Here is a 17,232-nt window from a genome sequence, read left to right as displayed (position 1 = left end):
GGACTCCAGATTATTCTGACTGGTAAGCTTTTTTGCAGGCCTTTCTCAGGGGATAGTGACTCCAGAGAAAATGTCAGCAAAAGGAGGGAAGAATGTTTGGAGGGAGAAACAAGGCCCCTGGCACATTCCGGGGCTGGGCCCAAAGGCAGGTCACATAAGCTGATGTTGCCAGGCTGGAACCCTCCTTGGAGGCCCTCGCCTTGAATGAAGAGTTTTCTGGATCAGGAAAGGTACCCTCCAGAGGCTCAGAGTGCAGAGAGAAGAAGGCAGACAACCACAGTGTTTTCAGGTGACATGGGGCCACGACTGGGCACGAGAGAGAGCGAGAAAGAGAAATGGCAACATGCTGCAGGCCCTGTGGAAGCAGCAGAGGGGAGCTGGTCTCCACCACGCTCCACCAGCCCCTGGCCAGGCTGGGGCGAGGGGAGAACACTCCACCAGGGAGACAAAATTTCCTGTGTCAGGAATGTGGCTGAAAGGCCACCAAGGCAGGGATCGGACCTGCTTAGTCCACCAACGTCTTGGCATCCGCACAACACCTGCACAGAGGAAGCATCCAGTACATGTTTGGTGTGAGTAAAAGGCAGGGCCTATGTGAAGGGCACAAAAAACCAAGACATATCTTCACTGGCCTGTCAGTGTCCAGAATTCTACTACCAAACGATTTCTAAAAAGACCTTGGCAAAAAAGACCTTGGCAAACAGACTCATATCGAAAATGACAATGATGATAAGAAAAGCACATTAACATTAGGACTCCTTGCCAAAGCAACCAATTTCTTATCCACTAACACTATTTGATTGGTGAACTGAAAAAAGGGAAAACTGAAAAGAGATCCATACCCCTAAGCCTTTCCTTTCTACATTATCATCCATTCACTTGATCTTTGATGGATGAATATCTTGCCTTTGAAGACCACAATGGATTTCCCTGAGCAAACCACTATTTTTAGCCTTTCCTTTTAAGTCACAGAAACTTAAAGATATTTGTCATTTATGAAGCGACCCCATAAAATTGTCTGTGCTCTCCTCAAAAGGATATGTCCAAGTCCTAACTCTCCATACTTATGAATTTGACTTTATTTAGAAATAGGGTCTTGGCAGATGTAAGTTTAGGGTCTCGAGATGAAAGAAATCATGCTGGTTTCTAAAGCCAACGACTAATGTCCTCATAGGAGAAGGGAGAGGGAGCTCTGGCGCACAGAGGTAATGGGGGGAAAGTGATGCGAAGACAGAGGCAGAGATGGCGGGGTGGGGGGCAAATTCATACAATGCCAAGGATAGCCAGCAGCCACTAGGGCCAAGGAGAATGGTGAAGAGACCCCCCACTCCCACCTCAGGGCCTCCAGAAGGAGCCAACCCTGACAAGACCTTCATTTTGGACTTCTGGCCTCCTGAACTGAAAAAGCATTTCTGTTGTTTTACTCCACTTGGCTTGTGGCAATTTGTTACAGCAGCCCCAAGCAGACTAGGACACCACCCAGTTTTTTGTAGTTGAATCTCTCACACACAATTCAACAACTGTTTGTTACTTTTTACAACAACTATTTGTTACGATTCACTTTTCCACATTTGGCACCCAGAGACGGTGAGAAACTCCAGGGTCAGCCAACTGAAGAAGTCACTCAGGATGACTGTTTGCCTTTTTTTTTTTTTTTAAAAAAAAAGATTGATTTATTTATTTATACAAGAACCAGGGTACAGGCCAGATGCACGGGAGGGCGAGAGAATTCACCAGAGACAGAACAGGGAACAGAACAGGCAGACTGATGAAATACACTGCTGAGGGGAGCAGGGGGCAAGACAGGAGAGGTCTGCCGTGCCATGTGGGACCCTCGCCGGGGGGCTGGCATGAAACCGGCACTGCAGAGGCTGTGGACAGCTTCACAGCGTGGTGCTCAACCACCTGCGCCACCAGGGGAGGCCCAACTGTTTGCCTTTTGAGGGATCCTCATAGTCCTCCAAAGAGACAAAGACAGAGACTTCATTTAAGTCAGAAGATTTTAAATACACTTTCCAAACCTGACTGAGATCCAGATAGACATTTACGCATGATACGGAAATAAGAAAAACTTAATATCGAATGGTGTTGCTCAAATAGCAGCTACTGATTCTGAATGCTTACTAGATACGGGGAATGACACACCAATGTACGTTTACCCTGCAGGCTAGAGATTTGTGCCCTATTTAACAGAAGGCTGTGCAAGCAGGAAATGGTGAAAACAGGATACAGATCCGGAATCTGTGTGACTCCAAAGCCATGCTTTCTGGCTACTTCCCAAATCATCACACTGTCCTGGACAAGTATGTCAAATGAACTTCTGATGCAGCAGACCAGGAACAGGTGAGGTGAATTTGGGGGAGGATGGAGAAGGCCAGAAACACCTCGGACACTCAGGGAGATGTGGAGAATGTCTCCATGAGTCTTCCAAGTCTCCTGAGGCCCAGCCCCTAAAGAGGTATACAGCAGGCTCCCTGGACCTAGCCAAGGTATAGCCAAGATAGCCGCTCATTCAGTAGGTGCTCCCACCAGCTGTGCTAGCTAAGCCTTGAATGGGGTGTCAGAGGCTGACAGCTGCTGGGAAACTGGTCAGCCATGGATGGGGGAGAGAAAAGAGAGCGCAGCAGGCATCCCAGGGCCTGACTTGGTTCTGGAGAGCCCTGGGGAGGGTCTGGCATGGGCCTACCTCTTGACAGCAATGGTCCAGGCTTGATACACTGGTCAGTCCACTTTGGGCACAGCCAGACCTTACTGCCCTTCTCAGTGAATTCTGAGAGCCAGCACTTGGATATGTGTGGCTGGTAGAAGGGAAGTGGCAAGACCCCAGTGCCCCTCACCCCCATCCCAATCTGCTCAGATTTCTCCCAGCACCATGCTATATCCCTTGCTCACCTCTCCACATACCCACTGGCCCTCTTTGTTTTCGTGGAGAGCATACTTCAGTCCTGTTCACCCTTTGGCCTTTGCTACTTGTCCCTCTGCCATAAGCACACTGGCTCCAGCTCTGCATGTTACCCTCCCTTGGGTCATTTGGGTCTCATCTTAGCTGCCTCCTCTGCAAAGAGGCCATTGCTGGCCCTCTGGCATAGAGAAGCCTCTAGTCCCAGCCTCTGTCATCACCTATGTTCTTGTCTCCCCAGCATCGCCACTGCCTGCAAATGCCTTGTGCACTGATTGCATTCTGTAATCATTGTCTGTCACCCCCCCCTTAGACTGTCTCCCTCACTGCTGAATCTTCAGAGCCTAAATTAGCTATAGAACTTGGCAGATATGCTTTATGGCTGGATGGTTAGAAGGCTTGGTTCTCTCCCTCCCAATACCTGCCTTCCTCCACTGCTTCTCTTGGGGTTTTGAGCAGAAGTTTGGCATTGAAGTTTTTCCTGACAAACCAGATCCTTCATCCTTAACAGTCTTTGATCCATAAGGATCACCTACTCACACAAGTCGGAGGCGGGGGTCTGCCTGGAGCAAATATACCCCCTTGGGGCTTAAGACTGGTGCTACCCCTGCTTGGCTGGTAGGCCCCAGGGCTTGCCCCTAGGCCTACATTAACTGTGGGGTTGGGCCACAGAAGCCCTGCCACAGAACCCCTAGCTAGCTGAGCTTGTTTTTAATGCATTCGCTGTCCCACTCAGGCTTTGTGGAGCTCCATGTCTGGAGAATCCTATGGGCTATAGCCTCAGGGGCCAGGGGCCTGTAGCAATGGCGTGAAGCACTTCTGCAAGAAAGTGGCTGAGACCACCTTTCTTCATTCAGGAAACAACTGCTGGGCTCTGTTCTGTTCCAGGAACTCCAAACATGGAGAAGGCACTGGGCAGTGAGGCACAGGCCCAGGAGCCAAGTTTACTTTGGGTTTTGAGCCCCAGCACTGCCACACCCCAGTTCTGAGGTTTGGAGGAGGTTCCTGAACTTGTTCCTAGGAAACAAGGGGGTGATTATACCAGCCCCAGGAGGGTAGGAGTAAGCCTGTGACTCACCACTCTGTGTCCAGCAACCAGCACCAGACCCTGCCTTCCATCTCCCCTAGACTCCCCTTGTCCACCTAAAGTGTTTCTTCAACCATTTAAGACCTTGCCATCGAAAAGAGAGCAAGCTTGGGCTCTGACCTAGGAGGGGCCTTGGGCAGGCATGGAGGAATACTGAGGAGAAAGGCAATTTGCAGCAGCCAATTGACACAGTACCCAGAAGGTTCCTCTCTGCAAGATCCAGGCAGAGTTGATTCTGAAGTTAGGGTTGAGGCTGCACTATTTAAGGCCATGTTCTCAGGGCATGGTGCTGGGTCTTGCTCACCCCTGGGGACAAAGAGGGTCCCTTTGCAGCATCTACTCTTCAATGCACTAAGTAGCTGTGAAATCTGAGACAAGCCCCTTTCCCCTTCCAAGTCTCAGTCTCCACATTTGTAGAACAAGAGGGCTCTTGGAAGAGCCCACACGAGATACCCTGCCTGTGCCAGAATATTCACACTCCACGTGCATCATCGGTGGTTTCCCATTCTCAGCCTATATCCAGAGTCCTCATGTGAGATGTGAGGTCTATGAAGATAGAGTGCTCACCTCACCTCCCTTTCCTGGATCCCCATCCTTAGCTGTTGTCAGAAGCCCAACATATCAGCAAATCTGGCCATTTTGGCCTTTCCTGGGCAGAGTCCCCATCTCAGTGCCTTTGCTTATGCTGTTCCCTGAGCCTAGAATACCTTTCCCAATCACCTGCAACCCAAGCTTAAATTCTGGGCTCAGATGTCATCTCACACATGAAACCTTCTCTGGTTCCTTGAATCCACAGGGATTTTCAGGGGGACACCCACAGTGCCCAAACCCCCTCCCCCAACCTCATGAGGACCTGGAGGCAGAAAAGGGGCAGTCACAACAACAAAATCACTGCCAAGTAAAGAGGGTCGAGCCATTCCAAACCAGGCCTCCTGGCACCACTCCCCATGGGCTAGCACAGAGCCTGCCCTGGGCTGGTGACTCCCCAGGGATCAGAAACAGCTGACACAGTCCTAGGAAACACACTCACTCCAGGAGGTAATGGCTAACAAGGCTACTGTACCTTGACCGTGTCCAGAGGGTGGCCGATGATGACACTGGCTGCACCTATGGATCAAGAAGAACAACTGGTCACTCAATCCTTGCACTCCTACCTAGTACCAGTGGACTGTTGGGGCAGAACAGAGGGCTAAGGCACTTATATCTACAAGGTCAATGGCTATTTTCCAGAGGGGACCACAATGTACTAAATAAGGCAGAGTAAATGGAGTAAAACCTGGACCCTGACTTAAGAAATGAGCACCCCAAGAAAGGAAGGTGAACTGGCTATCCATAGAACCCTTATCTTATACCATATATAAAAATTAACTCAAAATAGATCAAAAGCCCAAGTAAAAGCACCAAAACTATAAAACTCATATAACTAAAACATAAGGGGAAAAATCTTCATGACCTTAGATATGCAATAGATTCTTAGATATGACACCAAATCCACAATCAACAAAAGAAAAAATTAGGTATCATAAAAATTTAAAGTTTTTGTGCATCAAAGGATACAATCAAGAAAGTGAAAATAACCTACAAAGTGGGGGGAAATATTTGTAAATGGCATATTTGATAAGGATCTGGTATCCAAAATGCATAAAGAACTCTTACAGCTAAAAAAAAAAAAAAGTTAAGTGAGCAAAGGACTTGAATAGACATTTCTCTATATAACAATGACCATCAAATACATGGGAAGGTGCTCAACATTACTAATCATTAAGGAGATGCAAACAAAAATCAAAATGAGATTTCCTTCACACCCACTGGGCTGGCTATAATAAAAATTAAAAAAAAAAAAAACAGTGTTGGCAAGGACATGGAGAAAATGGGACATTTTTCCAAAACAGTTGCTGGTGAGACAGTTTGACAGTTCCTCCAAAAGTTGAACATAGAATTCCCATGAAACTGAGCAATTCTGCGCCTGTGTCCCCCCAAAAAACTGAAAACAGGCACTGAAACAAGTACCTGCACACATGTTCATAGAAGCACTATTCACAAGAGCCCACAGGGAGAAATGCCCCAAATGTCCATCCTGGAAGAATGGACAAACTGCTAATTTCATACCATGGAACATTATTAGACACAAATAGGAGTGAGGTGCTGATACATGCTGTGATGTGGATGAACATTTAAAACATTATACTAAGTGAAAGAGGCCAGACCCCCCCCCAAAAAAAAACCATCAATGGTCACATTATGTGACTTGATTTATTTTCTTTTTTTATTACATTCTTTTTTATTTTTAATGATGAGCCATTATTTTGCATCCTTGTTTATTTTCTCACAATCTAGGATTTCTCCCCTTAGGTGTGGTTACCGGAGTTTTCCCACACCAAAGCTCTCATAGACCTCCACCATAGTCCACTGTGTTCTCCCCTCTGCCTCAGCAACTGGCTTTTCCCTAACCTGGCCCCTAACCTCCCCCGTTCCCCATTTTGGAAGAGGGGCTGCATGTGCCAACCACCCAGTTTCTGATGATGTTCTTAGATGGGGCAAGAGGAGTATTTTACAATAAGCAAAGTCCCTCAAAGTGCCCCCATCCCGCCCCACCAATAACTAACAGGGAGAAGCCAACTGGAAAGAGATTGGAGAGGAAATGGAAGCGACTCTCGCCCAAGCAAGCTCATCCCAGACCCAGGAGAGGCTCCGAAGCTGTACGAAGGGACCAGAGCGCCCGAAGGACAGGCCTGGCTGTAACAGTGGCTGAAGGCCAAGGGGATTGATTCTTCCTGACAACAGGCACCTGAAGCTCAGCTCTCCGCTTACTAGGGCCGCCCAGACAGCGAAGCCGGCTCGCCATCCCGCCACCGGGGGTCACTCGCCAAGCGCTACCCTCACACACAAGTTCCTTCTATCACGCCCCCAATTTCAGGTGTGCGCCCGGTCGCCAAAGGGTGTGTACGCGCCGAGACGCTCCGTTGGCCGTCAGGTTAGGCCAGAGGTTTAATCATTGTTGGATCACGTTCTGCGAATCCTAATTTTGAGACAAATCCGAAGCAGAGGTCATGGTTGTGAAGATCGCCGAGGTTAGCTTCTGCAGCAGGCGGGGAATCGCTAGATCGCGGCGCGCCGCAGGCGGGCGCACTCCGGGGCGCGCGTTGGGAGTGTCCCGGCACGGAGCAATCTGGGCCCGCACAGTGTGTAAAACTCCGCTTGTGCAGCGCTCAGCCGGGCTCGCGCGCTCTCTCCGTCCGGCCCGGGGGGGTCTCTGCAAGCACACTCACCTCTAAGGGTCCCCCGTAAACACGCTCACCTCCGATCCAGCCCGCCGCAAAGTCTTCCAGCTGGAAGATGCCCATGGCTGGTGCCGAGGCGCCCCGCCACGCGGAGTCGGGTCAGTGCCCTGTCAGTGTCTGCCCTCCATGGACGGAGCCGCGCGCGCCCAAAGAAGAAGAAAGTAGGAGCACGGCAGCTCTAACTCCAAACCCCAGTCTCCGGGTCACCAGCCCCGCTCTCCTCTCAAGAGCTGGCGGGCAGCTGACATCACGCCCCCAGCGGACTTTAAAGGCGCAGCACTCTGGCAGGGCAAGGGTGCACTGGCCTGCACACCCCAGACTCAGCTGGCTGCCCTCGAGGGAGATCGCCTGAGCCGGCCTTCTGGCTGTCTTCCTCCGCACTGTCAAGTGCGGAGCCTCAGGCCTGGAGGCCAAAGTGCCAGCCCGTAACTGTTCACATGGTGTCCCATTGGAAACGTTTTCTGGGACTTCTGGTAAAGTTCATTAGGAGAGCTGGGGAGAGAGGCTTAGCTAACTAAGGCCAGGAAGTGTCTGATGACCAGCACCAAGGACTCTCCGTGACAGGATTATTACCTGTGAAGACACGTTCTCTTTTAAATTAAAACAGCAGTGAAGTATCAACTACACCAGAACCTTTTGAGGAGCTGATGGAAAGTCACGGATGGCTTCACTATGACAGACATATTTTCCCAAGCTGGTTTTATAGATTAGGGGCCCCCGCCTCCTACACATACACCTCTACACAGGATTCAGAACTTTATTTATTCACGAACGTTTAAAATAATGTGGGGGAAACCCTTAGCTCTAAATTAATATTAGCTCTTGACAGTGCCCAACATTTTCTGAGCACTTAAATCATGCCTCCTCACTGTCCTTGTACGTACTCCTCACAGCAACCCTGTGAGATATTATTGTCCCCATTCCTAGATGAGGACAAAGACTGTTTTGTGTATATAATCTATATTTATATAACATTCTACACGCACACATGTGCAAGCATGCACACACACACATACACACATACCACAAAGGTTTTAATCTCCAGAAAAGTGGTCAATTTAGACTAATGTCTTGTCTGAGTGAAAGGTTTAGTTAGCTATGTGTGGAGAGACTTGAGCTTATTCCAACACACCAGGCTATCATAATGGGGGCCTAGGGGAGACCTGATCCAGAATTGCAGATTCAGCAGCACTCCTGTAGAAGGCACACATCTCCTGCTGAGAGCACCCCTCACCAGGTGGGTGAAGCTGGTCATGAGGTCCCAGCAAGGTAGCACACTGTATCTCTGCAGCTGCCTGCCTTGCAGCCCCCAGAAGCCACTGAGAACCACTTGAGGGACAGAAGCCACTGCAGTTCCCTTACCCCTGTCCCAGGGCCCTGTGGAACAGCTACCACCCTGTTTCTATGGACAGGCAGGCCCCCAGCCCTTTTGAGTCACCTGGGGAAATGCTTCTTACCACCACAAACACACCCTCCTCTGCTTCTCTGTAAACTTGCACACTCCAGACAAGCAAACAGATGGATGATGGACCCAGCACTGCCTTGCCCTGAGGATGTCCTCGAGCCTAACCGGTGGTGAGGGCTTTACACAGTCCACACTCTCCTCACAGCGGTGGAGAGCAGACCTGAGCGCCTTCCCACTGATGGTCAGTAGTTTTGTCAACTTGGTGATTCAGTTACATGCAAGTCTAGGGAAGATATCTTCAGATGTGGTTAATATTACCACCTGTTTTCTTTAAGGAAGGGAGCTTCTCCTGGCCAATCTGGTTTCATCCAGTAGGTTGGAAGGACTTATGGCAGAATGGGGGTGTCCCCCAGGAAGAAGAAATCTCACCTGCGGGAGGCAAGGTCAGCCCGGACCTGCGGCCCGCCCTCTATCTTCAGACCTGCCACAATCATGGGACAAGTATGTCTCTGATTCTCTGGTGGAAACGTGACTATGAAATAGATGTGGAGAGCAAGCTTCTCAGAGCTGAAATGAGTTTCCATCAGTCAGGGATTGTTCCCCCTACCCCACACCCCACCGCAGCTGCGAGGCAGTAGAGAAATTCCAGGGACAATCTACAGTTTGCGCTTGTCCCCTCCGACCTCTCCCCACACATCTCCCATCCTCCCCCATTCCACTTTCCCACCCAGCCGAGTTCCTGTCAGGCTGGTTCCTGGCCTAATCTGGTGGGCAAATTCTCTCTTCCCCATCCTAATCCCAGGAAACAATGTTTACTGCCACCCCAGCGCTGCCCCTGGTGGTTTCAAGGTCATGTCTCAATTTCAGGTACAGCTCACCAGGGGCCCAGCTCCTTCCAGGCCCAGGCTTATCCTATGCTGTCCACCTCGGCCCTCCCAGAAAGCAGGCGGTGGTCCTTTCTCCCTCATACTCTCTATTTCCAGGTTCCAGCTGGACGTCCATGCTCATGGGGGAAATGACCTGGCAAACTTGGTTCTCCCTCTAAGGAGAAATATTTTTTTCTGATTTGACTTTCTCCAGTGTCTTACCAGTTTCCACCGAGCTTTGGCACGCAGTCAACACCCCAGGATTGAAAAGTGAGGGGTATGGCCTGGAGGAAGGGCCTCTTCTGGGTTTGTTTTCTCACTGGCGCATCAGTCTCACATCATTTGGGCCAACATGCATGCAGCAGTAGCCAGCTAGGCCTCTTCTCCCAAAGCAGGATGGAGTCTGATCACCGAAGCTTGAACCTGGGACATGCGCTGGCTTAGTTAGGAGACATGAAAGGACTCTAAAGTGACCTTTTGTGAGTTCACCATTGGAGCAAGTCCCAGAAGGAAAGCCTTCCAGTTCCCTCAGACCCACTCTTTCGGAGGACTGCAGGTGCCTCCAGAGGTGCCAGGTGGATTGCCATGCCCACAGTCCCATTGTCAGCACCAACGGGGACATTGAGTTTACAGGTAGCGACCTTGGCCACCTTGGGGTTGGCCTACTGATCCCAGTAAGCTGAAACTTAAACTTCCAATGAGCTGGAGCAGTGCAAATGGAGTGTACACCTTCCCAGAATGAACTGGTACCTTCTTCAAAGCCAGCTTCTATCTCCTTCAGATAAGTTGAAACATCCTCTGCTCAGAGAGATCGCTCTGGACCCCTCACTCAAGGTGAAGACCTTCTTGCCCCTCTCCAGGCATCCCTGCTTCTCCTTCCAGCCCCTTCCATGTTGGTCAGTCCTTCAAGGCCAGAAGGCCAGGACGGCAGGGCTTGTCTGACTCACCCACCACTACAGCATTCTTAGCTTCTGCTTATGAGCAGGACAGCAGTTCCTGATGGTTGAGGGCAAATAACTAAGTGAGGTGGAGCACATGCGTGTGTTACCCTCCTTCTTCAGGTGTTTCCATCACTCCTGTGCTAGCCTCAGAAGTGGGCGCTCTGAGGGCCCTCCTGACCCCAATGGGAAGGAGGGGAGCACATAATGGTTTTCAAGGTGCTATGTGAGCTTCTCATTTGGGGCAGGACACCTGCTTTTATTGACAATTCTTTGAGGAGGTCTCTCAGAGCATGTTCAGACCATATTCGGTCCAGCACCTTATTCAGCGGGATACGCCAAGTCAAGAAACAGAGGCAGAGCCCAGTGGCTGTGTAGTGAGGGCAAAGCAGCCACTGGGAGCCTGGGCTGCCTGGGCTGGGATTCCGGCACTGCTGCTGACTCACTAGGCACCTCAGGAAAGTCCAGGCCTCAACTTTTCTTTTGGAGGGTAAGGCAGGTCTCTTCCTAAGCAGCACCCCAAGAAATGAAATTCTGGGCCCTGGAGACACAAGCTGCGGGTGTCTTTTCAAGATGTGCCAGAAGAGGGTGCTGTTGCACAGCACTTGGGGTACTCAGGCAGACGAGGGAAAAAGGCACTTGGCTGCTCCAGGGGAGACTTTCCTGGCTCAGATCTCCCTTTATCCTCTCTCGCCCTAGCCTGGGGCTGGCAGAGTCACACCCCGTTTACACTAAGGCGATGAAAGAGATGCCACACTAAGGTGATGAAAGAGATGCCGACCTGGAAGGCTCAGGAGGAGCGTGGGGGTGCCGGGGCAGACCTCTGAGGGGCATGATGAGAGCCCACCTTTAGCTTCTTGGGAACTGTGTACATGGAGGGGAGGGTGCCCCAGTAGAGAGAGGGAATTCCCCCAATCTTGTCACCTGCCTTAATTCATCATAGATCAAATGTCCCAGACTCTTCCCCACCTTGGCTCCAACAGGCCCAGTGCAATATGCTCTACCTACATCATCTCATTGAATTCTCAGACAATCCCCCATTTTACGGGGGAAAAGAATGAGGCTCAGGGAGGTTAAGCAATTTCTGCAGAGTCACACAGCCAGTAAATGGGGAATTACAGACTCATACCTGCTGTTTGACTCCAGGACCCAGTTCTGAACTGAGGAGCTGCCCCCTGGCCACAACTTAGAAAGCAGAAGGGACTTTCTCCAAAGCCCTTGGCCCCAACCCTGCCCCTCTGTACAAATGCCCTAATTTCTCCACCGTTGGTTTTCCACCATCAGTGAGGTGATGTCAACATTTGCCACCTCTACTCATATTCTTAGAATTCCTGGAGCAGATGACACCATAATTAAGGGGAAGGACAAGTGCCTGGGATGCCCTCTGGCCTTTCTTCCCTGACAGTGTCCTGCTGGCTGAGTTGGCTCTGTGAACATTTGAGAGCCAGGAGAGTCTGGCTCTCCTTGACCTTTTCCTCTCAGCTGATGGGCTGAGAACAGGTGGAGGTCAGACTGATCCGAGGACCAGGGAGATCAGGAATTGGGGGTTCTGGAGGAGAGGGGTATGGGGTGGGCGGTAGAAGGATCCATTGCAGCTGTTGAGGTGACATGTCAAAGCCCCTGCTGAGCACCCCAGTATAGGGATAGCGAGTCTTTGTCTTGTAATGTGTGCCCCAGCCAGCCACAGGGAGGCGCGCCTCCATCGTTCCTCCACCAAACACAGCTGCTGGCCTGCACCAGGAGACATCCTACCACGACTGACTTGCAAAGAATAGAGTCCAGAGGGAGAGTAGAGAGAAAGTATCCAGGGCAGCCATGGGAAGGTGGGGTCAGCGGGCAGAGGGGCCAGCCTGAGCAATTCCCTATAGAAGAAAACATAGGAGTTGAGGGCTTTGCCTTGTGGGGGCCCAGTTTCACGGGAGAGGAGGCTGAAGGCTTGAGGTCCGATGGAGCAGGAACATGAGTAGCAAGGTGAGGGCTGTGATGTGACTTTGGGTCACAGTATCTACTGGTTCTTAGCAGTCCCCAGTGCTGCTTCTCCTTATGAGTGGATGGAGGACCCATCTCAGGGCCAAGTGCATCCCACCTGGACCAACCTCCATAGCCCACCTAGGGTGGGCTGAGACTCCTTGCAAACCAGCCTTTGCTCTCTGTGGGCACCTGGTAGGCTCACGCAGGGAAGCTGAGGCCTCAGCTGACCAGAGGGTTGTGGTCTCCCTCCTTACACCTGCCTGAGAAGGGGCAGCCCCCGCCCCCTCAGACTCCTCCCCCCATCCCTTAGCACACACACAGCACTCTACAAACGCCTTCAGGATGGGGGCCAGGAACTAGAGCTATTAGGACACCACACTTGCGGTGTGTGAGTCTTTGGATAAACTGTCCCTCCCCAAGCCTCAGTTTCTCCACCTATTAAAAAGAGAGGTCAGACTTCAGGCCCCACACTTTGAGGAAACCTCAAAGTGACCCTCAGCTCTGAACCCACCCAAACCCTACTGCTTGCAGATCCAGGGTGGGGTGAACAAGGAAAATTGTTTTGAAGGAAAGGGGACATTTAAAGGACCCCAAAGAGATCTTAATGCTTGAAGCAAGTACAAAGAAAAACATGTAAAAGAATAAAGTCCTTAAGCCATAAGGATTAGATTTTCTCTAAAATAGGTATTTCCTAAGTGACGAAAGCAGGTCCTGGGTGAATGCACAGGAGAAGCAGCAGCCTTAAATGGTGTGCATTTGCTGAGGCAGGGGCAGAGGGAAGTTGCCTGCTCCCCTAAGCCTGGCACAGATCTGCTCCTATCAACCTCTTTATCCAGCCACCTCTCCAACACAGGGCCGCTGCTCAGTGTTGTGCTCTCCAACACAGCCCTAGCTCCCTCCCGCAGGCCAGCCTTGCTCCGCTCCAGCCCTCCACAATGACCAATGGCCTTCAGGGAAGTAAAGGAGGTGACCAATCTTTCCTCAACTGCCTTCATTTGACCACAGGGCAATGAGATGAGGCCCTCAGAGTTGGACCCAGTTGACAGCTTCTCAGCCTCTGAGAAGCCCTGTGCCAGTCTCACCCCCTTTTCCTCCCCAAGGAGGGTTAATACTGCCCCCTGACTCCCTACCCCAGCTCTAGGGCCTGCCCCTGGTGAACAATCTCTCTGTCCCTGTGAATTATCAGAATTGAGTATGTATCTTCTCTCAGAGCATTATGGGAGCCAGTCTCCAAGACGACTCCTGAAGTCCCCCAACCTGCATGCCTTTGTGGGGTCTCTTCCCACATTGGCCAATCTTCATGACCGACAGAGTATGGCAGAGGTAACAATAGGCAACATTTTTTTAAGATTATTTATGCATATAAGAACTGGGGTACAGGCCAGAGTTGTGGGGAATGAGAGGATTCACCAGAGACAGAGTGGGGAACAGAACAGGCAGATGGACTGAAATACACTGCTGAGGGGAGCAGCGGGCGAGACAGGAGAGGTCTGCTGGGCTGTGTGGGTGGCTCCTTGGCCGGGGATTGAACTCGTGCTGCAGTGACTGCAGCGAGCATCATAGATTGCGTCTTAACCCCTTGCACCACCAGGGAGGCCCAATAGGCAACTTTTGAGGCTTTGTCATTGTCATTGCAGCTTCTGTCCTGGCCCCTGGGATTCTCTGCTCTTAGGGAAAGCCAGTTACCACGTTGCAAGGCTACTCAAGCAGTTGTGTGGGCCCTGAGGCATCTGGCCCACAACTAGCACCAGTGCACCAGGCGGGGAAGGGAGGAGCAGGTCATCTAGCCCCATTCGGGCCGTCAGATGGCTGCAGCCCTGGCCAACAACTTGACCACAACTTCATGAGACATCCTGAACCAGAACCACTTGGCTAAGCTGCAACCACATTCCTGATCCACAAAACTGTGAGAAAGTGTTATTTTAAGCCACCAAGTTTTGGGTTAATTCATTACACAGAAATAGCCACTTAGCCCACTTGTGCCTCCACATTGTCACCTGTAAAATGTGGGTGCTGATTGTACCTCACTGAAATCAAACCTAAAATCAATGCATGTGAAGCATTCAGCACTGTGGCCAGCAGGCAGTAAACACAATAGAAGTCATCTCTTACCACAGTTACGGCCTGTGTCCTGAAGTGTGTTCACATTCATGTCACACAGAGCAGCTACCAGCAGAGGCCAGCTGGATGGATGAGAAGCAAACTGCTATTCCAGGTAGGCCCAGCCCCTCACCCAGGCTCTTTCTTGCTCCAGATCCTTCCTGCACTCTTGGTCTCTTGCAGCAGACCTCAAGGGTCTCTTCAGGCCACCAGCAAATGAGGTTCCTCCAGCTCCCCTAGGAGGTACTGGCAGGTGACTGCAGCATCCCTGACCTCACCCATGCTCTGGATGTCACACACAGAAGAGCTGCCACATACAGACCCAGAGAAAGTGGCCCCAGCTCCTAACACACTCCCAGAAAACTCTCAACCCCTGTTGAGAGCAGTGCACCAACTCCAGTCCTTGTAGTGCAATGATTTATTTAGAAAAGCAGCCTGTGCATCCCTGTTCAGTGTGCCCAACTCCCACCCTCTGAATTGGGACAGACCATAGCAGGATGTGTGGGAAGTGCTGGACCAGACAGATATCCCCTTCCTTTGTGGATTCACTTTTCAGGCTACTGCTCTCTACTCTCATGTGGTAGTTTTTCTAGCCAAGAACCAGATTGGAGCAGCCTGGGACTGTGGGGTCTGAATGTGGGGTATAGGCTAAGCTTCTCTCCTCTATTCCTGAAAGAATGCAAACCCCAGGCCTGCCGAGCTAGATACCTGGGTAGAGCCACATGCTAGCAGGGCGCAGGGGCTTCTTGCTTGTCCAACTCAGTGCACTGAGAGAGGATGGGCGAGACTGCCCAGGACTGGGTGGCTCCTGGCAGCCCTGCAGGTTGTGGGCACTGTAGCAGGGGAAAAGGCCTGAGGGCAGTGGTCCCAGGCCAGTGTTGGCCCCAGGGACAAACTGAGCTCTGGAAGCCTCACCCCTAACCACCTCCACCTCTTGCTGATCAGTGGGCTCTGGGGACTTATTCTCTGCTGGCTCCTGCTCTCTCACAGTGTGGCAGTCCCAGGCCTGGGGAGCTCCCCTGTGGGCCTCTGGGGTCCCCAATGGAGAAGCAGGAGGTCCAGGGCTAGTGTGTAACCCCTCCTCAGGGGTTCTGTAGTAAGGCACAAATCCTGAGGCACAAAGAGCCTGGCTCCTGGAGGCAGCATCGCTGGAGAGCAGGGTGTCCAGGCCACTGTGATGGGAGTGCCCTGCTGAGACCAGCAGGCTGGGGCAGCAGGTCAGTGAGTATGAGGACCCAGAGACAAGGTCCAGGCGGGAGGCAGCCTGGGTCAAAAGGAAACCAGAAGGTCAGCCAGGTTTGGGCCCAGACTCCTGGGAGGCCTATGCCTGCAACACTAGTGTTGGCAGGGGAGAAAAGCAGGGGCCGTGCCTGCTCTATAGAAAGAGAGGCCTCAGAGATGTCACTCTCCCCTGCACGGTCCCCAGGCTGGGAGAGGTGTATCTGGGATTTGACCCACTCATCCCACCTTTTCCATCTTCCTAGTCAGGGGCCTGGCATCCAGCTGTGGTGCTGGAGGTGTTTCTGAGTGACGTGACAGGCTCTTGGCTTTTTGGGTTACATTCCAGATTTGCTCTTGTTAGCAATGTAACCTTGGTCAAATCACCTAACTTTCCCGGGACTCATTTTCCTCATCATAAAATGGAAATAATAAGAAGACCTATCTCATAGAGATAGGCTTAGGATAGACCTGTCTCGTAGGTTATTATTAGGATAAATGTTGCAGAGAATCACTTACCCTAATAAACAAATGCTTCTGTGAGGGGAACACAGACTGAGCATGGTGCAATAATCACCTTAGTGTATGTGATAGTCACAGTGACACTGAGAGTGGCTACTTCCTTTCAGAAGGAATCCAAGACTCAAGGAAGCTTAAATACATGCCCAGCCCATTCTCCTCACAAGTGGATGGGAGGGGGAGCTGGGCCTGAGCAGATCGTCTGCTGTGTTCTTTTGCAGTTAACCAATGACACAGCCCCCACAGACCTCGGAGAGACTGGCCAGGGCTATTAGGGTCTGGGATCCTAGGACAGAAGTCTGAAGGATAATGGGGGGCAAGTCTCCCCCACCTTCTCATTCCCTCCCAACTCACAGAGCACTTGTCACTAATTGTCATCCTGCAGAAGCAACCAGCCTGCACCTCCTTCTTGATGGATGGGTCTTGGGAGCCCCCACAACCCCTGCCAGGAAATGCCAGGCTGGGAAAATTCTCTTCCTTGGAGCGGTAGTACGGGAAAAACCCACTGGGCGGGCCTGAGTCCTCTGAGAATGGCATTTCTCTGATAGTCTGGTCTCCTCCTCTGTCCTTGCAGATGTCAGGCTGTGGGGCCAACTCCTCCTTGGCCGGGAGCTGCCCGTAGGTGCGGAAGAAGGGCAGGTACTCGAGGGCCCCAGAGGGGATGTCAAGGTTGCTGAGGGGCTCCCTGCCCCTTGAACTGGTGGTCTGGAGTTGCTGGGACAGGTGCACTGGGTCCTCCTCCTCTTCCAGGAAGTTCTGAGAAGTCAAGACCCTGGGCTCAGCCTCAAAATTCTTCTGGAGTGTCTGGGAAGTGAAGGGTGTCCGTCTGCTTTTGCATTCCAACTTCCCAGCCACTCTAGCTCCCTCCACAATTCCCACCTACATTGGAGGCCAGAGGGGTCTTTCCAACATGCAAACCTGAGTGTGGCGCTCCTTTGTTAAAATTCC

At 51.5% G+C, this 17,232-nt stretch overlaps 1 protein-coding gene across 1 annotated transcript in view; it reads right to left on the bottom strand.

Moving 5' to 3' along the window:
- The window catches only part of SLC25A48 (solute carrier family 25 member 48), a gene marked incomplete at its 3' end in the record, with an annotated part of 37,136 nt that extends 29,768 nt beyond the window's left edge, over positions 1–7,368 (bottom strand). The window contains exons 1-2 of the mRNA XM_084252563.1: positions 7,285–7,368; positions 5,050–5,093 (exon numbers count right to left, since the gene is read on the bottom strand). Of these exons, the coding sequence (XP_084108689.1) occupies positions 5,050–5,093; positions 7,285–7,330 (90 nt within the window). The 5' untranslated portion in view covers positions 7,331–7,368. The remainder of the gene's footprint in view (positions 1–5,049; positions 5,094–7,284) is intronic.
- Positions 7,369–17,232: the final 9,864 nt, after the last annotated feature.

This window comes from Talpa europaea (assembly GCF_964194135.1).
Source record: "Talpa europaea genome assembly, chromosome: 13".
Lineage (NCBI taxonomy): Eukaryota > Metazoa > Chordata > Mammalia > Eulipotyphla > Talpidae > Talpa > Talpa europaea.
This window is presented reverse-complemented; position numbering and strand designations above follow the sequence as displayed.